Source organism: Planococcus citri, chromosome 1, assembly GCF_950023065.1.
Source record: "Planococcus citri chromosome 1, ihPlaCitr1.1, whole genome shotgun sequence".
Taxonomy (NCBI): domain Eukaryota; kingdom Metazoa; phylum Arthropoda; class Insecta; order Hemiptera; family Pseudococcidae; genus Planococcus; species Planococcus citri.
In genome coordinates, this window is record NC_088677.1 from 49775109 (window position 1) to 49796588 (window position 21480).

Genomic DNA, 21480 nt, shown 5'->3' on the forward strand with positions numbered 1-21480 from the left:
ACGACATTTGATTTTGGATTATTTCTGCCAGGTAGGTAAGTAACCTGGGTTAGGTAGGTAGGTACATAAATACCGATATTGTGTAGGTAGGTACGCACTACAGATTTTTGATTCAAATGATGTATGTATCATGAATGTTATGATGAAGTGATGAATGATTTTGAATAATTTTCCGATCAACTGAATCGAAATGTGTTAAACGGAGCTGGCCTAATAGAAAACCAACTGCAGGACGACCACGTGGATATAATTTTCAAGGCATTACTTTAGAGCACCCAAAAAAATCAGAAAAAGATCCATGATTCACATTGATTCACCGCAAAAAGCATCTAATAAGTAGTTATTTAATTTGGATCAAAGAGGGGTCATTTTAAGTTATTAGAATGATTTTGATCTTTGGATCACGCCCAACCCTGTTGGTAGGTATGCCTGCTTCATTCAAACAACACATAAGTATAGGTACAACAAAAATTCTATTTTTTTATGGAAGAAGACTTGAAACTGAACGCATATTCATTTACATATTCGGTACAGAAAGGTTAAACTACCTTGAACAGACGCTAATTGACTAAATAAACATTGTACAAAGAGTTTCTATATTACTAAAGTACAACAAGCTCACGTTCATTTCATCGTTTCTCTTTATTTTTAGTCTTTCATTTTTAAACCACGACTAGATCAAATTTTAGGCGAAAAGGTTTTCAGTAAGGTATCGAATCTATAGGTACGCATCAATAATATAGGATCTCAAAATGCACCTATTCAGTTGTCTTTTCGTATTCTTAAAGATAAAACAAAAGAAATTATTCGTCTACCGCTAGAATAATTTGCCTTAATTACCCAATCTACGAAAAAACCTACACGTACTCGTTCCAGTATACTACGTTATTGCATTTAAAAATACTTCTAGGTATATCGAGTTAAATCGAAAAATACGTCATTTAGCTTTATTACCAATGTACACACGAATAATATGCTTAGCGAGATTTCAAAGAAGGTAAAGATCCTCATCCAATCTAATGTATGTAATAAATATTTATTGCTTTATTGGGGCGGTACAATTTACCTTTGTCGGGTTGAAAATTCCAGTATAAAGAGATCTTTTACTCAAGCTACCTAAGAAATCTATAAACAGGAAGCATATTGTTGTATCGAAGTAGGTAAGGTATATGGCGCTCAAGTTTTTTTCATCGGTTAATGGAACCTCGACATTTATAAAAGTGAAAGGAATCTGCGATGCTTCGAATTATATTTTTTCAACTGTTGAACTATGAACTCGTATTTTATTCGTTCATTGTTTTTCCGAAGTTGTGTATCATTTGTATTCAATACTTGATAGAATGAAAAAATACAGGTGTGTCTGTACACGAAGGTACCGTTACCTACCAATAGAAATCATAAGGTATAAACGCGTGAACTTCTTTTTGAAAAAAAGTCTCATTTAAGCATAAAATTACAACAAAAAAAAGTTTAACGACGCCTGCAATACGCAAGTCGGCAATTAGTATTTCAACATCAGCTTAACACTACATTAAAAACAGAATTTATTTCGCACTTCGCAGTTTCTTCAATCAGGAGATATAATCAGAGCCGAGAGATGGTATTGAAAATTCTGGGGTGATTTCAAGTTGTGGAATGATTGAGAATTTGAGATGTTGAAGTGAATTTTAATACCTATCTCCACTCCCTTAACTAGGCCTTTCTCTATTTCTACAACAAGCTACAAAAACGATATACTCTGATCAGCAACTCTCGATTTTCAGATGATGAGATAGCGTTGAAAAACAAAATTGAAACATCCACTGTTCGAATAAGACGAGTACTTCCTAAAAATCGAAAAAATAAAGAACTATTTTTGTGGCCCAATTCTTCCTTAAAACAATAACGCTATGGGTTGAAAACAGAATTTCCAGGAATTTTCTAAAGTAGACCGTACATTGCAGAAATTACAGAATTATCGGTGAAAAATAATTTGAGGAGTAAGTACCACTTATGTTAAATCCTTAAATTCGAGCATATGGGAACAAGATCACGAGCGAAGAGAACATGGTGAGGGAATCCGTCTTCGGGTAGGGTCCAGGGTGCTATACGTCTTTTTACTCTTTTTTGTAGGGCCTGAGCAGGTCAGCATAGGGTCACGGGTGGTTAGTTGTCAAAAAAAAAAGTTTTTTGAAGTTTCTGAAGCCATTTATGAATATTTTTTTGCGGTTTTGGGCTCATTTGAAAGCTTGATTCTTTGCGCATGTTTTCTTTTTTTAAAATTGAATTTTGGTTCATGTGATGAATAGTTAATGGTGGATTTAGTGAGATACTTTTTTGTGACAACTAACAACCACCCCTGTTTTAAGTTGTCAAACACGCATTCAGTATTGATTTAAAAAAACTTACAATTCGATTTTCGAAAATTTTCAAAAAGATAACACGTGAGAAGGACTAAACTTTTAGATAAACCCAAAAACTTGAAAAAATATCCATAAACGACTTAAAAATTGACTGGTCATTCTATGAATTTTTTTTTTGCGTAGGTAAATCGATCAATGCAACTTTTTATTCGTTTTATAGAATGAAAGGCAGAAAAAAAATGATTCAATAATGCGATAGATAATTTTCTAAAAATATTTTCCCACTTTGATGCATAATTGACAACTAACAATATTCCCTTTTTTGACAACTAACAACTTCTCGTTTTTCATCTTTGTACCAAAAAATTTTATTCATTTCAAAATTTTTTGTAATTGAACATGTGATTACTGAATCCGTGATAAGATTTCCTTTAAATTGATGTATAATTTATTTACTTTTGACATATTTTTGATGTTTAAAAACGAAAAGTTCCAATTTAACATGTGTAACTTCGCACCTGTAAAATCACTTTTTTCAAAATTGTATCCCCAAATAAAAAGCTCTGTAGCCAATTTTGCATGTTGGAACATTAGTAGGTATAGCATGAAGTTATTATGAAGGTTTCGTGGAGATAGCGTTCATGTATCCTTTTAAAAACGCAATTTGACAACTAACAATTATTGACAACTAACCACCCGTGACCCTACTCCTTCGTAATTGTTGTACAGGGTAAGAATAATATGGAATACGAATTACAAAACTTCATTAAAACATTCCGGAGGAGCCATCCATATCCATTCCATACACATAACTCACCAGACACCAACTGCGCGGGGATTTCCTCACCATGCTCGCTATAGCCGCTATTTAGAAAGAACAATAATTTATAGTCCAAGAAATTTTTCTCCAAGTACTTACCTACATATTTAATTTTTTAAGCGTAAAATTTATAGGAACAACGATTCGAAAAACCATCATATTTAGCAACCGAATCTGATTTTTAGCTCCCAATAATGATGATTTCGCCATTATTTTATAAGTGCCTACCTATTTATTTCAACTTCAAGTTCAGCCTCTTAAAAAATTTCATTTCATTGATTTCATAGACTATGTTATGTTACCCATTCTTTTTAAAATTATTATTCATTCATCATTCAAAAGTTCAGGACTCAAATTTCAAATTTAAACTGAAATCACCAGCCAAATTTGAAATTTTAATTTAAATTTAAAATAAAATACCGAATACGTAATCGTAAAAATGTTGACAATTTTTGCCTTGTGATGATCGCTATGCAACCAATCAATCAGTTTTTATCAAAAAATGTCATACAAATTCCACGTGCTAAAAGCGAATAAAGGAAGTGCCAACAGGAAGTGCAAGTAGCAAGTAGAAAGCAGGGGCAAGCGGGAAAGGAAAACAAAGGCGGGAAAATAACTGAAAATGAACGGAGTTCCAACTTCCAACTTCCATAAAAATTAAATTCAGTTTCATTCCATAGCTAAGCTGCTAAGGTTTACTAGTAATTTTGTGATTTCTTTCGTATCTTGTATGCATATGGAAAAGTTTACTATGTATGTAACTTTATTTTTGATTGTTATTCATTGTTAGCTTCGAATTATTCGTAAAGATATGGACGACAATGTGGTAAGGAACTCCACTATTCATCTGTTTCTCTACTTATTGATATTGATATTCAAAGTAACTGTTTCTTTCGTATTGATAGGCCTTTAGTGTATTCAAACCCAAGAAGACCACGAAGAAAAGGTCAGCTCCTAGTAACTTTGACTTGATAGATTCCCAGCCTTGGTATCGTGATTATGAAGCAATATGTGAAACTTTGACTGGTCAATTAGAGGTGAGTTTGGTCATCTGGCATAATTGTAATTTTTTAAAACTAGTAAGTTACCGATTGTTATGGTATTCTAGAGGATTCACTCAGAACAACGTAGCTGTGCCGTACAAGATGTCGTCCAGTTTGTCTCTAATTATCAGTACACCGTCGAACGTGTTCCTGTCATTTCTTTATTCACTGGTGAGTCGCGCAGTTAAAGCTGGATAATTTATAAACGTGATGTGAAGTTTGCTATGTTAATATTTCTAGGTTACAATTTGCCGGATCACAGTTCAATGATATCAGCGGTATTAGAGCAGCTAGACAATAACGAGAAAGTAAAATGTCATATGGTGAACTTGAATCCTGCTAAGGCATCATCGGTGAAAATTTTAATTGAAAGTGTCGTTTACGATTTTGTAAATGCTGTAAGCGTTAAAGTGAGTTACTTTTCTGATTATTTGAAACTGTGTAATGGTTTATGTTTGGTATTAATGAGACGAATGATTTAGGGAGATGAATTTGTTGAAGATGAAGAAGACGCCGATAACGTGCTGGTATCGAAGTCTAAATGCTCTTTGTTGCGTTTATCTGATTGGTATTTGAACAATTACGGATTACTAGATGAATTGAATAAAACGAACAACGATTCCGACGATGATTTCGGAATAACTTATTTAGTAATGGTCATTCAGGATATTGGAACTATACCTAAACAAATTTTAAATGATTTCATGAAGACAATAAGGTTGGTAATACATAACATGAAAAGTGTGAGTCATTATTATTATTTATTGATCAAGTTCGTGATTGCAGTTCTGTTAGAAACCGTCTTCCACTCATGTTCCTAATCGGAGTACCTTACACGTTGCATACGCTGGAAAAACGATTCACATCCGAAGTGTACTCGAAACTAGCTATTTTTCCGTTCCAATCCCGACCTTCCGCTGCGTTTTTAGATAGAGTTTTGGAAGAAGTATGTTCTTAAATTGAAACTCTCAAAGTTGCATTACTTAATTTGACTTATTTACAGATATTTTTACAAGAAAAATGCGTGTTCCATTTGGGTTCCAATGTGTTTGAGATTCTCTGTCATTCCTACGAGAATTACAATTTTTCTGTGAAAGAATTCATCAAAGGAATTAAAGTACTGCTTTGATTTGATGTTTTATTAATATGTATTCTGTTTTTGTAATATGGTTTTTTTTTGGTTTTTTTCATAGCTTTGCATGCTGGAACATTTTTCTCAATCTTCGGTTCATTCAACATTTTGCTGTGATGGTGAATCTAACGACATATCTGATCGTATTGATAACCTGAGCGATGAAAGTGTCGCTTTAATTTTGGATCTTCCTTCTATACATCAATACAACTCGAAACGTAAAATGCATAAGCAAAATTTAACTGTTTCATCGCCTACTATTAAAGTACGTACCGTGTGTCGTCTGTGTATATATTTTTCAAGACATCGTGTTACATCGTTGAAATTTTACAGGATGAATTAAAGAAATTGTATAATGAATTCAATACCGGTGTGATTCGATTCAACGCTGCGGTGCGATGTCTTAATTTACTGATGAAATCTTTGAAACATGACAAATTGACTACTCCTGTAAGTTACTTGAATTTTTTCCTTTTCTGTGGTGCGCATTTCAGTTTTTAAATACTGTTCATCTCGTTATAGATCCGGAAAATTTATCAACACGTTATGGATTTTGATAAGAGACAGCAATGGTTAGATTCAAATTTCAACTATATAAATGTTTCAACAAAACACTCGCTTCTTCAAGCTTTGAAAAATGTATGAACATATATCTGTTGTTTGAATAGTTGCGAATACAGTGATTTTTACCATTTTTCATCGTAGGTTGAAACAATGTTGAACGAGTACACAGATTCAGAGTTGTCATCAATACGTTCCAAACTATCTTCATTTATTGAAAGAATAGAAGAAAGTCAACTAGAAGTTATTAAGAAGAATCCTGGAAGTCCCATCAAAACAGCTCTAAGCCCTAATAAATCAACCAGGAGTCCAATGAAAACAAGAAGTCCAGTGAAAACGAGCAGTCCAATGAAAACAAGGAGTCCAATGAAAGCGAATAAAAGTCCTTTAGAAACAATCCGGAGTTCAGCTAAAAAAATTACTCCCAGATGTCCTTTCGTGTCTCCTAATACCAAACTCAGTCCATCGACAAGAAGCCCAGCTAAAAACATTACTCCCAGATGCCTTCTCGAATCTCCTAACACCACGAAGCTCAGTCCATCAACTAGAAGTCCAGGAAAAAAATTTACTCCTTTTAGAAACGATGATGTGAAACAAAGTCCAGCGATGCGCAGAGCATTGTTCACAAATGTAATTTTTAAATTTTTTCTTCTCTTGTTTTCCTTTTTCTTCATTTTGGTTAATTTAAATAATGTGTTTTGCAGGATCTGAAAAAAAGGGCGAGCAAAGATACTCCATCAAGCGAATATGCAGACACGCGAAAAGATCTTTTGCAATTTCTTAGGCGCGATTTCTTGAATTTATATCTTAAATCATTGGATGATATCCCATTAGGCGAATTGTTTATTTATAATGACCACGTAAACATTATGAGACTTCTAGATCCTTATCCCAGAACAGCGTTGAATAACGCCTTACAAGATCCCATCACTTATTTAGAAGTAATACTAGTTTTTATATAATAAAAATTTGCAAAAGGTGAATTTCTAATCACAAAACATCGATTGTTTTGCAGTGTACATGTTGTAAATCTACGCCGGGCGAAGTTTTAAAATCAATGCCAGACCTGTCCATTCTCTTTAAATTGCACAAGGAACAAGGCAATGTTATTAATTTATATGACTGGTTTCAGGTACGCTTATTCCAAGCATGCAGTGCCAAATCTTTTTTTGATAGATGAGTAATTTTTCATTTTGTTACAGCAATTCAGATATTATGTGGATAAGAAAAATTATAACGACAAAGATATCAGTGCTGAAATATAGTAAGTATTTTCAATCATCGTCTTCATGTACCTCCACGTTGATATGTATTATGTATTCATTTTCCTTCGACTTGAACTTTTTTTTCAGTGGTCGGTTTTCTCTCGCCATGAAAGAGTTACACTTTTTAGGATACATATCACTCCCTAGGAAGAAATTGAATGGTGTGGATTATGTAAATAAATTGGCATATTTTTGAACATTCATTTCAAATTTGAAGCGTCATTGTGATATTTTAGAAGATATTTATTTATTTTTGACTATTTAGTTTTTTATTTAGTTTTCTTTGGATGGATTTTATGTGTACGTACAAATTGTCTGATAATTTAAGTTGATTCATAACTAAACTAAAATTAAGCATATTTATTCATCTCGTGATTATATTATACTGTGACTTTCTAGTAATCATGTAATTGATAGTAATAATAATAATGTGAGCTGCGCCATTTCTGTACTTCTTTGGTTTTTAATAAAATAAAGATTTGTTCGACACAATTCTGTTTTCCCCCTTTTTTTTTTCTTCAACACAGAATCATCGAATAGCGATTATTGTTTGTATGTATGCGGGGATTCTTACCCTTATTGAAGAGCTCTCGATATTTTTTTTTAGTACCTAATGTATTAATATGACAGAGTATTGAATAACCAACAAATTGCAATTTTATTTCGAAAACAAGAATCGTATATTAAGTTTTTTTCCAAGTTGAACCGCAATATCATTTCATCACCTAGCTTTCCATTAATTTCACTTTTCAGTTCGATTGAAGTTTTTACTAAATATTTTACCTATCTTATGGTATAAAAATTGAAAAAAGCTTTCTCCTATGCTACTTAATCGCTAACGTTGTAGTTAACACCATAGTATCCGGTAACGCAGTAGTTGAAATACTCGACTTGAGTGTTTCGGTGGAGATGGACGATGAAGACGTGCTCAATTGAGGAGTTGGTTGAAGCGTTGAAGAAGCCGCTTCTTTTTTCTTTTTCTCTTCATTTTCGTCTAAAAATATAAATTCTTGATTCGACCAGTCAGTGTCGTGAGGACGGAACGGTTTATAAAAAGCAGGTACAACGAATGGCAATTTTCCCGTATCGTTGAAAACTTTTCTATCGTAGGACGACAGAACTGGAAGTCTTCGAACATTTTTCCATCTCATATGAAATGCTTTATTCAAATGAAACTGTATGCTTTTTCTTCTTCTGCTGATGCGGTGTTTTATTCTAATTCGTTCTTTTTCTTCATCGGCTACTATTTTGTTCATGAATTGCCTGCGTTTTTTAATACATTCCATTCTTACTGCATGAGCAGAATTTAATTTTAGTCGAGGTTCTTTTACGACTATTTTTTTCATTTTTTGGCAAGGTACATCCAAACCATGAAGAACTCGTACATGATTTCTCAAGACTTCCAGCTCTTTATCTCCTAGTTTGATTTGTGGCTTCGATGGCTTCATTTTTACAAATTTCTACGACAAATAATTACATCTTGAAAAAGTACTTGCTGAGATGTGGAATGCTCGAGTAAAGTGTAAATTTAATTGCTAGGCAAAGTGATACGCGCTATGTTGTCGATGTTCTTGAACGGTCAAATTTTTTAGTAGGTTTTTACTTTTTAGAAAGAAAAAAAAAAGTGAGAAAAGTGAATGTTTTATTTGAATAATGTAGATAAATTGCGTGCACATTATTTTTATCTGAAAGATAATAGAAAAATATAGGTATCTTTTACGTATGAAACAATAATCAGATACATTTTCCCCCCTGCTTAAAAGTGTGGAAAATTAGCTTAGCTAAGTAAGTAGGTGACAAAAAACGATTACCGTTCGACAAACAGGCGAAACATATGCAACCTATTCAACAAAATAGCTATACTTGTAGGCTAAGTGTATGGCAAATGACGGAGGGATATCCCTTACAACACCTAGAAATATATATGACCTCTCTGTTGAGAGAACGGTAACTTATATACAACACCATTCAAAGCCTCTAATAAATTACAAATCATAACATACATTAATCATATACAGCGAAACATGTAGCTTGAGTGGTCGATAAAAATCTAATGTGCGGTGTTTGAATGACTTATTACGAGAAATTGGTGCTTATAAAGAACCTACATACGAAACATTACACCGAAATCATTTATCATGTCTATTTTGTTTTCAAATTACACTATAACCAACACTCAATAAACGTAAAATTTCCTTAGTGCTTTATTGATGGTTCGTAAGGGAAAAATATCGGCACATTTTCTAGTATGTGTCTATATTTCGAATAACCAAATATGTACGTTTTCATACCAGAGCAGTTTAACGTGCAAAAATTGCATAAGGGTGATTTGAATATTTTTGCAGAAACGTATTTCACCAAAGGAATTAGATTTTTTTCTAATCAAGGAAGATGGGTATTTTCCGAAGTAAGTTTTCCGATCGCTAATACCTATTTCTCACTCACAGTAGATTTTCTCATGAAATTTTCTCCCTGATTTTATTAGAATTGCTTCGGTCACTCGAATTCTCAACAAATACACTGGCTCCATATTTTATACTTGTACAGCGAAGTTTCTCAAAAGGATTTACGTATAATGGAATCTTCGAATGCTTTAGTATTTAAAGAAAATACCTATTTAATTTTGGAAATCACTCATCAAGTACAATACGGATCTGTGATTAGAGCCTTATTTCACAATATTTCTCTAAAAGATATTATTTTGGTTTCTGAAAATAATAACGCAGATTTTTGTACAAGTGAGTTTATTTTCGACCCCCTCCCACATCCCTCGTCCATATTTATTCATTTGGATCTTCGGAAATTAAATTATTTCAATTATTTTTAGATATTAGCAAACCTTTAGATTTATCGATCACTTTTACAACAAAAAATCAGTGCTCGTTGCCGAAAAAAAATAATGGGAAGTCAAAGAATATGCTACCTTGTGATATTTGCGGCAAAGAATTCGACAGACCTTCGTTGCTAAAAAGACATATCAGGACTCATACAGGTAAATTTCTCCGAAAATAGGAACCTATCTTTTTCTCGACTATGCATTTTTGTTCGATATTTTTGTAATGTAGGCGAGAGACCACATGTGTGTGAAATTTGTGGAAAAGGGTTCTCTACGTCTAGTTCTCTGAATACTCATAAAAGGATTCACAGCGGAGAAAGACCTCATCAATGTCGGATTTGTGGAAAACGTTTCACAGCCAGTTCAAATTTATACTACCACCGACTCACTCATTCTGCAGTGAGTAGACTTTTTTGGAAAAATAATTATAGATTTAATAAGTTTATGGTAACGTAATCGAAATGAGAATTAAAATCATAATTTTATGTAATTAATACACGCGATTTTCTTGCAGGAAAAACCTCACAAATGTGATATTTGCGGCAAGTCTTTCCCAACTCCTGGTAATCTAAGATCACATAAATATTCGCACGAAGGATTATCGCCGTATAAATGTAACTTGTGTAACAGAATGTTCTCAAAACAAGTTAATCTGAAAAACCACGTAAATTTACACAAAATAAAATAAACTTTATTCAACCGTGTTTCCAACACTTGAAAAACGTATAAAAATTTATAATTGTATCATAAACACAATGTTTTATTTAGGACATCGACTCATCTTTCAAATCATGTTTCGAATTTTTCTCTTTGAAATGAGTTAATGTTAAAGATGCTTGAAAACTGGCCGAGGTATCCATTTTGGTGATCTCTCGTAACGCCATTGTAGCATAAGTCGACGAAGGCAATGAAAATTCTAATATCACAGCTTTAAAATTTCCAGCTGCAAAATAATAAAAAAGATAGGAACGTATTATATACTTAATTGAAACAAGATACATTTATTAATAAAATAGGAAATGAACGGAAGAATTTTCTTTACCATCTAAATTTTCTATCGAGTCTGATTGCTTCATTCTCTGATAATCAGTAGCAATCAAATCAGCGTTAATATTGTTGTAATAAACGCTCTTCCATTGCACATTTTTAGCAATCACTATCATTTTTCGATAATCTCCAGATAAACTAAAAGCTCTAAAAAAAAAGAAATGGATTGAAATTTCTGTCGAGTGAAATTATCAGGGGTATATTTGAAAAAATTACTCACTTGTAACCGTCACCAGACTGATCGAAATCTATGTCTTGTTCTTTAAAAATTTCTCTATACCATTCACCAATAATATTATCGGGGTATGTAATAGCTGATCCAGGTAAAGGATAAACGATATCTTCAATTTTCACATCATTCAATATATCAGTAGTTACTACTTTCACGGATTTTTTAGAATTTTCATCTGAAAAAGAATACATAAAATTATTCGAATTGAAAATCAAACCGTGATTAGTAGTACATATATTGGAGAAAAATTCACCTTTCATATCATTTTTCGTATCGTAAACTAAATCTCCGACTAATGGTTTCAAACCAAATTCTCTAATTCTTTTAGAAACTATCTGATTCCAAATTAAACTTTGAAACGAATGCAAGTACAATAACCTCATGTTTCTGGGTAACTGAAATACACGAGTAGGCAAGTTGAAAAGAATAATTGTTGATGAATAAGCATAAGGACCTACAGTATATTTACCCTTTGCAAGGCATTCATAAAAGCTGTGTTGCCTTGAGTAGAAAGAGTTTGTAGAATACTGCCTTCAATAGAATGGTCGCGATTTTTTCTTAATGCTTTCAATGCTTCGGTTGCGTTACAAGTTTCAGTCCAGATTTTACAAGCGTCATTTATTTCGTCATTTTTCGGACGAGTTCTCAATATTGAATTCACTGCCTAATATTGTCAACGTGATCATTTGGAAATTTCAGCAATTATTACGTACGTTATTCATTGACTGAACTTACTTCTTTCCATTGTCTGGTGAGTAAATATTTTCCTATTTCGTAAGTAGGAGCTGTAGAATAGGAACCGAAACGCTGCAAGCCAAAATAATTTATGAATCCAGTTTTTTCGAAAATTTTCATGGTTTTTTCGATATCTTCCGAAGATGATTCAACGTTGCTATAGATAAATAAAACAATTGAAATTTTCATGTGGAAAAACATGTTACTACGTATCTATCTGAAATATTCTAAATACCGTAAAGCTAATCGGAATCTGTTTCCTTGGAGATCACCCAACTGTAGAGGTTCCTTTCTATACTCGAAGTTACCAAAGCATAATTTATCCTGGTAAGATAATGACGCTAATCTGTGCGCTTCAACGCGACATACACTTATCCATTGCGAAGTGACACCGCGACGATCTTTAGTCCCTGCATAGGTAATTAATTTTGGATTTATTCTGAAAAACAACCCAAAAAGATGGATTAATGCGTAATAAATATTCATTTAATGAAAAAAAAGTAGGCATAATAAACACTAGTACCTTAATTTTTTAGTGATCTTTTGGGCAACAGACATCGTATCGATATTTTCTTTGAATGCTACCGCGTATAAATACTGAGGTAAATCATTAGGCCATCTCTGACAGTTGTTTCTTTCTGTTAAAAGAACAATCGTGACAATCTTTGTTCCGTTAAACATCCATTTCGCAATATATAGGTAAAACTTACTATCAGTTGAATGGACACCAATCAATATGTATTTTTTGTCATCTTTCTCAGACACGGTAGAAGTGAGTAATTTATTTTTATACTTGGTTTTTATATCGCAATGTATTTTAGTTCGACCCTCTTTATCAACATCTGTAACCTAAAACAAATGCACATACGGATACATTGAACAAACATATTCAACAGACAATTTAAGAGCCTATCATTTTCAAATGAAATATCACACTTCAATTTTGATGGTTTCATCCTTCCTTCCTCTCTTCAATAACAGTGTTAACTGTCTCCACTGATCATCGGAGGTGATAGGATAAGTCAATTCTTTCACCGGAGCGACTAAAATCATAGTTGTTTTTTTAACCGAATGTAGAATACTTGAGAAACAATACACAGGAGCAGAAATATTTCGCTTCTTCTACTCACCATCAATATCCAACTCCTCATCCACAACATCAGGATCTTTTTCTTCCTCATTATTCTCATCGGTCTTATTGTTTTTCTTGAAATCTACGCTGGTTAATTCTACAATCTTACCATCAAGATCTATTTCATTGACTTGGAAATCGGAAAATCTAACGATGTAAATAAACGCATTATTAAAATTGAAATCACAGTGCATGAATTTCAAAGATGAGAAGACTTACCGTTGTTTTATGATACCACGAAACGAACAAGATGCATCGATGTATTCGGAGATGAACACATCTTTTTCTGTTAGATTAGTAAAAATGGGGTTCACTTCTTCGGAATCTTCATCACAATCTTCTAGCTTTCTTTTCGGCATTATGTCCTGAAAAAGAAATATAAAATATAAAAACGTCAATGCTCGAACATTTTCGTATTCGCCATTCAATAAAACGCAAGTTCATCAAAGAGAACGTCGATGAACTCGTATTTGAATTGAATAGAATCGCTGGTGTTTCCTTGTCTTCAAAGTAGGTACTCACAATAATTACAATATCAATTAATCACTCATCAATTGAAAATTTTCAATTAAGTATTAATCAAACTTTGTTCAAGTCAGCATTCTTATCATTCGCGATTCGCATAAATCTACCGGTAGTGTGAAAGGGAAGAGAGAGAAACACGTGGAAACATTTTGTAAAATACTGGATGAGTGCTCGAACTTGAAAAATAAAGTCTAAGTCGACTGCTACATAAGCAGCAACTAGCAACCAGCAACTGGCAACTTGGCAACCAAATCAAAAAATTTTGATTTGGTTGCTAGTTCCAGCCAATAACCGAGCAACTTCTTATCATTTTCGTTCCACTGACGCGAAACGAAGTTGCTAAGTTGCCGAGTTGCCGCTTATGTAGCAGTGCACTAACGTCACAAGTGACAAACCAAAATGGTATTTTATCCTACTAGTAAAATAAAGTGATTTTCGGCGATTTTTAATTACTTCTCTCGCTCTGCTCGGGAAATAAACCTCAAAAATCGTCGAAAATCACTTTATTTCACTAGTTGAATAACATATTTTATCCAAACGAGAAAAGAAAACGCGCATTTGATCACTCGAGCGACTGTAGGATAAATCTATTTTATTTATTTATCCAGTTTAGGGTAATAATTACATCGCAGGTGCAGGCAGATTAGAAAAATGAAAACAGGAAAGGAAGTAGAAAAGATAAGTTCGATTAAATTTGTTAATTTTTAGTTTTTCTTTCATATCGTAACTCTAAAATACGTTAGAAACGCGCTTACAGGCTTCACATTATTGTAAATCATTCAGCAATCGTATCTTGTGAGTAAAATATAACTACGGTTTATCAATTATTTGTTAGATGTCTAAAAATATCACAATTTACACCCCATTATTCGATTCTACACAGGCTCTGAAATGAGGAGCTCATTGCAAAAGTAGCCCTTGTCACATGAACCTATGCAATCTCCAAAGCTCTCCCTTGAGCGTACCCAGTATCATGAATGTAAACTCTATAAAGCAATTCTTCTCAGGGCTACTCAGGGTAGACCAACTTGACGGTCATTTCATCATTACAACATGATCTCCGCAGTTGGCAATAGGTACAATCGAGTGAAAAGGGTCTAAAAGTTCATGTGACAAGGGCTACTTTTGCAATGAGCTCCTCAAATGATTACATTGTCTCACAAATATTTCAAACCTCCGCTCAGTAATCTGCTGGACTGTCACTAGAATTCTGTATGAATAAAATTCATATTCTTCGCTTATGTTCAGTATCATTTTCGCTATTTGAAAATGGCATACGTAAATGTAGCTGACTGGAAGCCAGAACAAGTTGCAGAATGGTTGAAAGGTTAGTCCAATTTAAATAACCATGCTCTGCTTGACATAACTAGAGTTTTCTTTCATTTTACAGGCTTAGATAATGTAGTTCTGCAATACATACGGTTATTCGTGGAGAAGAACATAAATGGACAACAGCTACTCGATTTGCAACCTAATGACTTGGAAGAGATCGGAGTTTATAAAATTGGGCATCAAGAAATAATTTTAGAAGCGATCGATTTATTGAAAAATTTTGTAAGAATATGATATTTTATTTATTATTCTCAATTTAGACCTTGTTGAGCAGGGTTATGTACTGACATGGAACACTAATCAATATCGGTGTGTTCTTAGTATTATGATTTAGATCGAGAGAATCTGCAACTGTTGGCCCTCCGGTTATCCTGTTTAGCCCATAGTCTTCACAATGAGCTTTGGAGAAATCACATCAACAGTAGCGTAGTATCCACACAAGTACTTGCTGATGTAGCTAATGTAGTTTCCGCTGTAAAACCGCTTGTTTGTTGGCTTGATAGGTATGCTGCTTCATTGCCATACATTCAAGTCTCATTAATTAAATCTACAAAATAAATTACTTAAATTACATCTTTATATAATAATTATCTAAGCACATAATATTGACAATTTTAAAGAATTCTGAAATTAATGTGGGAGGAGGTGGGGTATCACTCTCTTGTAAATTATTGTATATAGCACTGCAATCTGAATTTAGAACTCTAGTTTGCCTTTTGCCTTCAACTATGGCTAATCAAGTTGATTCGTGGGAAAAATTCTTCGCATATTTGCGAACTCGATCATCGTTTCTTAGAATTACGTTTTCATAATAATTGAATTAAAAAAATCATACTTATTTCATGATTCATATCCGATGCTAAAATTCGCAGTGTTATTTTGGGTGATTGCCTTGTATTTTCTAGGTCAACCAATGCTATTTTATTGATATTTAATTACCTATTTCAGATCACCGTTTTGTGACCAATCTTCGTATGTCGATACAAAAACCGAACTGTTGAAATTGAGTTTAGAAATGGCCATGAGCGGAATGCGAGATCGTTTTGTCGATAAACCAATCGAATACATTCGTCAAAGTAGCAAACAACTCGCTGAATTGGTGGATAAAATAATCCAAAGTATCGACGATTCGTTACTTCTACAACCTGCTTCTTTAGACCTCGCTACTTTGAAAAAGCGACCCGGCGATCATTTGGGATTCTACATTGTGCCATCATTTCACGGTATCCTTCAAGTTGGAGAATTGAAATGCAATAGCGCTGCTCATCAGAGTGGAAAAATTGAAACCGGTGACGAAATAGTACAAATTAATTATCAAACTGTCGTACGTATTATTCACTTGAAAAATAAGTTTATTTTTCGTTTGAGTAACATTTCATCGTTTCAGGTTGGCTGGGAAGTTAAAGAAGTAATGTCGTTATTATTTGAAGAAACTTCGACAGAGATTTTAATGACGTTAAAGAAAAGACCCCGTCATAGTAAAGTTTTCGGTCAAATTTATATCAAGCCATATCGATTACCGTGCAGAAAACAAATTAATTATTCGACCAAATGGAACGATCTCTTATCCCCATCTAGACCGGAATTATTGACCGTTCCGCCTCATTTTGGATTGCAGTTCAAGTCTGTATCGTGCTATAAAGAGCTTAGGCCGAATCGCAATTTGTTAAAAGTTTCTTTTTTATTGCAGAATTCTTAATTCCAAACCAATTGCAAATACTGTTGAAACTCAAGTTGCTGATCGAGTGTCGCCCCCTTCTCCGACACCGAGTACGGTATCTAGCAGTAGTAGTCAAAGTAGTGAAAGTGAACTGATGGTTGGACCTTCATCGCCTAACAGCGTACGTCTTTATTTACCGAAACCGCGCATACCCGTTCAACGTCGAGCCACTATTACCGGAGCAAGTCCAGTCAGCAAACAAGCACCTCTTAGCTTGGAACAGGTATGTTTTTTGTTTTTTTTGGTAATGATCGAATGCTCCAATCGTGAAAAATCAGGTTTTTTTATTACCGTTTATTATTTTAGTTTTGGCACGAGTTGAAATTAGAAAAAGAATGGCGAAGCAATAGCGACGAAAAAGCTTGCGAGAAAGCTAACAGTGAAACTCATCTGAGGAGATCCCCTCCTGCGGCTCATTGCTCGTTAACCTGGTCAGCTCGATTATGCGAACAAATGGATTCGTCTGTCAGCGACTCGTCTTCTTCAGAAAAAACTCCAAAACCCGACAAAGAAAACGCAGACGGTAACAGCTTCATTCCGCTCAAACAACGTATCGATTCCCTGAACAAAGCAATCGAGCAAACTAGTCAGAATGCCAAAAAACCCAAACTGTTTCCCAAGCCTATTTTATCCAACGCTCAAAATACCGTAGCTAAAATGGAAAGCTCGAGTAAACCTTCATCTCCATTGCGAAGCAATATGGCTAAGAAAAACGACCGTAGTCCTAGACGAGAACGTGGTAAATTGGATAAAAGCTACAGTACTCCTTCGTACGATTATTCGGCTGACTCCAAAGAACCATTGACGTTCAATATGAAGTTACCAGAGGAGAAAGTGAAATCGGCCCCGGATAATATAACTTCGGAATCTGATTCATTGAGCGAATTTAAAAAGTCCTTGGACATGAAACCGTTCACCAAGCCAATTAAACAAGATTCGCTTGAAATAGAATCCGAGCAAAACGAGTACCTGGAAATCAGAAGCGATGGTGTTGTCGAGCCAGAATTGACCGAGTCTTCCGCGTCGTTACCTTCAGAACAAGAATTATCTTCGAATAAAAATAAAATACTGGATACGATTGATTCGTCATTGATGATTATGGATAGTGAATCTGAAGCTAATTCGCTGAGTGAAGAATCTCCCAAATTGCGTCCTCCTTTAGAAAGAAGTATTCCTGTCCAAGAAATACGCCCCGAATCGAATATCTTTGACAGAGAACCCAAAAACGAGCTGAATGATTTACCTCATGATGGAATTCCTAAACAGATCATCAACAGTCCCATATCACCGACGGAGAAATTAGTCATCCATACTACAATCGACGTACCGGCTACGTTTCCTCGTCATAAAATCGATAAGAAACCCATTTCTCCGCCGGAACCGCCCCCTAGGCCTTTAAAAAATGCAGCCAGCCATTCGAAAGCTAATCAGAAAGCCGTCAGTGTTACCAAATCAGCTTCGAGAAATATTTCTCATAAGAGTCCTAAGGTGCCGAGGAAGAAAAATCCTCTTTTAGCGAGTAAGTTAATGAAACCGTGGCTCATTTCACTTTTTATAAAAATATAATTTAATCGATTATACTGTTGTATTCTAGAAAGACGCAACGTCAGTGTTAAAGAACTGGGAACTTGTGATCATGAAGGAACACTTTACCATCGGGCTCGTAAAAACAACAGAGAATCTCCTCACTGGATTAAGGGATGGTTCATTATCAAAGGGACTATTTTTTACGGGTTCAATTCTCGAGATGTGAGGCCTAATTCTTTTGTGCTATTTATAAAAAAAATGGTTTTGAGAAAATAATTGTGATCTTTGTTTCAGGCTTCACACGCCCGATTAATGATTTCTCTTCCGGGATTTACTGTTTCGCCTGCAGAGGAAGTCAAATCTAAAAATTTTGCTTTCAAAGTATACCACACAGGAACTACTTTTTACTTCGCTGCTGAATCAGGAGAAGATCTGGCTGGTTGGGTAGACTCTTTTTCTAAAGTTACCGTTTCTGAAGAAGAACAGAGTGAGATATCAATGAAATATTCCAAAAAAATAAAATTCTTGTTCTTTTTACGTAACCAAACAAAATTCTTGTTATGTTATCTTTTTTAGCTATCGTCATGAGTGAAACTGACGGCGAAGAAGATGAAAGTCCAACGATCACCACGAAAAAAGATAAAAGTGGTCATGAACATGGTCCTCATGTCGCCGCCAAGAAAATATTCTCCGTTATTTCCGGCCACTTGAGTCATACTCAAGATAACAAAGGGTGAGCTATGTCAGAATGTTCTTCAAATCATTCATAGTAGCTTCATTTGTACTTGTGACTCATAATAGAATTGCATTTCAGAGATAAAAAATTCAATTCGTTGAAAAAACCTTCCCGTAAACTGGCCAAAGAAGAAAGTAGCGATGGCAATCATGTGTCCAGTTTGGATCGTAAATATCGTAAACTATTTCCCGTGGGAAGTAAACAGAGCATCGTTGCTGTTCCAACCGCTCAGTTCAGGAGTTACCGCAGAATACCTCCGATGGAGAAACCTCCTGCTCAATTACCCGAACCTAGTTTGTCATTGGATTCCAAGTATGATATCACCTGGCTCTTTTTTCGAACAGTTCAAGATAACAGTTGAATTTCACGTATTCGTTTATTCTGATTGTTTAGTCGACCCGAATCGTTAACTTGTACCGCTCCTATGCCATCTGCTAGTCCAACAAGACCTCCGGATATGGCTGATTATAGATTAGCGTCGTTAGCCAAGTGTAATGCAAATAATCAAAGGTAAGATAAAGATTAGGTTGAAATTATACGTAAGTATTTTGAAGATGTCGATATTTAATTCTAAGTCTGAAAAATCTTGAGTATTTGTTTTATTTTACACGCTTACCTCAGGGATTTATCTCTGAATAATAACAAAGTAAGTTGCTGTGAAAGTTGTTGAGGGATTTGATTTTTTTTTTTTTTAAAAAGGTATTTTCGAATAATTTTTTATTCTTTTATTAACATCTGTGTATTATTGTTACAGAACACCAGAGGCTTCTCAACCTGGTGGCTCTATGACTCTGGAATCCTTCATGCTGAGTCGACAGGAAGAAGAGAGGAGACAACAACAACAGCACCAACAGCAACAACCACATCCTCCTCATGCAACGAACATTTTACGGGTACCCCAGTGCCATGCTCCCCCACCTCCCACACCCATAGCCAGCCACAGTGCTGCTGTTGCTACTGGTAACTGTGATGATGGAAAATTTATGAAATTATAATTAATGCTTCCAATTCGATAATAATTTCGAATTTTTTATCGCAACAGGTCATGAGCATCCATTTCTACCTCCTTCTCGATCAAGATCTGAATTCTCTAGTCACTATAACATATCTTTTGAAAATCCATCTTCGACGGATTTTCGCTCTAAATTTCTCAAAAAACCTGCTCAGTATCAACCACCTCCATGGGAAACCTCTAATAACAGTAAGTTTGTGGATATCTTGACGTGCGTTTTCATCTTTTTCGGAAACTCAAGAATGCTTTTGGGTATTGATAGATCACAATGAAGAATCTTCTCGTCTACAACCTGCGTTTGAAATGACGTTGGATCGTAACTGCCCCGCGACTAATACCGTTAACGTGAAACAAAAGAAAACTGAAGAAACATCCAGTTCAACTCTCCGTTTCAAGAGTTTATTTGGTAGCAGCAAAAGCGACGGACAGAAGACTAATTTGATAAGTGAGAACTATTTTTATTCGTCTTTAGAAGCTGGCCTCTTGTTTGTGATTTTAAAATTCGTATTTCCCAAATGATCATTGAAGATATTTTGTTTCACGTGAAGTAAAACGTATACCAATTTTTTTTCATAGGTTCACCACGTCTTCGAAGAGTTCTGTTTCGAGATAAAAAATCGCATACCACTTTTCCACCCAACCCTGCTACATCACAAAATCCCAGTTCATTGTTGGAACATACTGCATCAAATAATGCGGTAATTTTACAATATTAATTATTTAATTTTTTTTCCAACTGTTAATGCAATTTATTACGTTTATTTAGCCAATTGCAACGACATCTCATTCTCTTGAACCGTCTGTATCCAGCACACCCGAATACCCCGGTCTGGAATACCCTCCAGTTTTCGAACCAGGAACATACAGCTTATCAGATGTGCTTCGTAATCGTCGTATGAGAACGCTGGAACGTTCCGAATTAGAAACTTTACGACAAGGAGAACCTTTCGGAGAAGATGCTTCTTCTACTCAAGTGCCATTTTCTAACGTGCTCCACACCGATAACGAGAACAATAATTTCAATTTCGCTAACCGTAGAGAGGATAGAAATAACGACGAGTTTTTCCGTTCGAATAATTTCAAACGTTTCTAACGACTGGTCGGTGGTTGATACGAAAATTCAATCTCAATTTTCGTGATCTTTCATTTTCTATGTATTTTATATTACTTGTTTTACCCTTTTTAACATAAATTTTATCGTATGTAGCTCGTAATAGTCATTTTGAATAATTATTCGAGAATTTCGATTTACTATTTTTGTCTTATTTTCTTTCTTTAGTATTGAATGTTGTTAATTTTTATATCGACAGATTTGTTATTCGTTCACTTTTTATACTCATTTTATTCATTTTTTTCTTCCCAGGTAATTTTTAATTTTTTCTATACAAAAGTTGTGCAATATCCGTAGTATTTTCTATTTCTCTGTTGTGAATTATATTATATATTTTATTTCAGTCGTGTAATTTTTTAAACAAGGCTCGAT

General features: G+C 34.5%; 4 protein-coding genes across 8 annotated transcripts; 3 read left to right on the forward strand and 1 right to left on the reverse strand.

Annotated features, from left to right (window-relative positions):
• Positions 1-3736: 3736 nt before the first annotated feature.
• Orc3 (origin recognition complex subunit 3) lies at positions 3737-7655 on the forward strand. Its single transcript, XM_065345758.1, has 16 exons — positions 3737-3855; positions 3953-3988; positions 4068-4199; positions 4271-4376; positions 4446-4615; positions 4688-4923; positions 4992-5151; positions 5209-5322; positions 5399-5602; positions 5671-5787; positions 5860-5976; positions 6043-6528; positions 6603-6839; positions 6914-7030; positions 7101-7162; positions 7251-7655. Exons 2-16 carry the CDS (start codon positions 3974-3976, stop codon positions 7357-7359), a joined length of 2382 nt encoding a protein of 793 aa, XP_065201830.1. The 5' UTR covers positions 3737-3855; positions 3953-3973; the 3' UTR covers positions 7360-7655.
• Positions 7656-9851: 2196 nt separating this feature from the next.
• LOC135835263 (zinc finger protein 239-like) lies at positions 9852-10687 on the forward strand. Its single transcript, XM_065349445.1, has 3 exons — positions 9852-10155; positions 10229-10398; positions 10514-10687. The coding sequence occupies exons 1-3, from the start codon at positions 10080-10082 to the stop codon at positions 10685-10687; spliced, it is 420 nt and encodes a 139-aa protein (XP_065205517.1). The 5' UTR covers positions 9852-10079.
• Pus7 (pseudouridine synthase 7) lies at positions 10669-14051 on the reverse strand. Of its 2 annotated transcripts, XM_065345767.1 has the most exons (13): positions 13668-14049; positions 13365-13510; positions 13144-13292; positions 12950-13056; positions 12724-12862; positions 12537-12651; positions 12249-12452; positions 12014-12170; positions 11748-11942; positions 11532-11673; positions 11267-11453; positions 11042-11193; positions 10669-10942 (listed from the first exon to the last, which is right to left on the reverse strand). In XM_065345767.1, the coding sequence occupies exons 2-13, from the start codon at positions 13502-13504 to the stop codon at positions 10764-10766; spliced, it is 1866 nt and encodes a 621-aa protein (XP_065201839.1). In that variant the 5' UTR covers positions 13505-13510; positions 13668-14049; the 3' UTR covers positions 10669-10763. The 2 variants fall into 2 exon arrangements, with proteins under 2 accessions (XP_065201839.1, XP_065201838.1); XM_065345766.1 differs by having other exon boundaries at positions 11267-11673; positions 13668-14051.
• A 254-nt stretch (positions 14052-14305) lies between these two features.
• On the forward strand, positions 14306-21449 carry cnk (connector enhancer of ksr). 4 transcript variants are annotated; one of them, XM_065345761.1, is made up of 18 exons: positions 14306-14465; positions 14855-14997; positions 15061-15224; positions 15324-15505; positions 15951-16326; positions 16390-16625; positions 16693-16945; positions 17029-18241; positions 18317-18471; positions 18544-18736; positions 18826-18982; positions 19064-19297; positions 19379-19495; positions 19740-19945; positions 20028-20186; positions 20260-20442; positions 20574-20695; positions 20764-21449. In XM_065345761.1, exons 2-18 carry the CDS (start codon positions 14940-14942, stop codon positions 21088-21090), a joined length of 4335 nt encoding a protein of 1444 aa, XP_065201833.1. In that variant the 5' UTR covers positions 14306-14465; positions 14855-14939; the 3' UTR covers positions 21091-21449. The 4 variants fall into 4 exon arrangements, with proteins under 4 accessions (XP_065201833.1, XP_065201837.1, XP_065201834.1 ...); XM_065345762.1 differs by having other exon boundaries at positions 14310-14465; positions 14554-14997; XM_065345763.1 differs by having other exon boundaries at positions 14310-14465; positions 14919-14997.
• Positions 21450-21480: the final 31 nt, after the last annotated feature.

Bases quoted from the DNA above. Each gene is read 5' to 3' on its own strand.
- Orc3 (XM_065345758.1), top strand. The intron at 5,323-5,398 runs GTACTGCTTTGA...TTTTTTTCATAG, and splicing joins AATTCATCAAAGGAATTAAA to CTTTGCATGCTGGAACATTT. The intron at 5,788-5,859 runs GTAAGTTACTTG...ATCTCGTTATAG, and splicing joins ATGACAAATTGACTACTCCT to ATCCGGAAAATTTATCAACA.
- LOC135835263 (XM_065349445.1), top strand. From the start codon at position 10,080: ATGCTACCTTGTGATATTTGCGGCAAAGAATTCGACAGACCTTCGTTG. The intron at 10,156-10,228 runs GTAAATTTCTCC...TTTGTAATGTAG, and splicing joins ACATATCAGGACTCATACAG to GCGAGAGACCACATGTGTGT. The intron at 10,399-10,513 runs GTGAGTAGACTT...ATTTTCTTGCAG, and splicing joins ACCGACTCACTCATTCTGCA to GAAAAACCTCACAAATGTGA.
- Pus7 (XM_065345766.1), bottom strand. From the start codon at position 13,504: ATGCCGAAAAGAAAGCTAGAAGATTGTGATGAAGATTCCGAAGAAGTG. The intron at 12,171-12,248 runs GTATTTAGAATA...ATTTATCTATAG, and splicing joins AGATTCCGATTAGCTTTACG to CAACGTTGAATCATCTTCGG. The intron at 10,943-11,041 runs GTAAAGAAAATT...ATTATTTTGCAG, and splicing joins CTCGATAGAAAATTTAGATG to CTGGAAATTTTAAAGCTGTG.
- cnk (XM_065345761.1), top strand. From the start codon at position 14,940: ATGGCATACGTAAATGTAGCTGACTGGAAGCCAGAACAAGTTGCAGAA. The intron at 16,626-16,692 runs GTCTGTATCGTG...TTTTTATTGCAG, and splicing joins CATTTTGGATTGCAGTTCAA to AATTCTTAATTCCAAACCAA. The intron at 18,242-18,316 runs GTAAGTTAATGA...GTTGTATTCTAG, and splicing joins GAAAAATCCTCTTTTAGCGA to AAAGACGCAACGTCAGTGTT.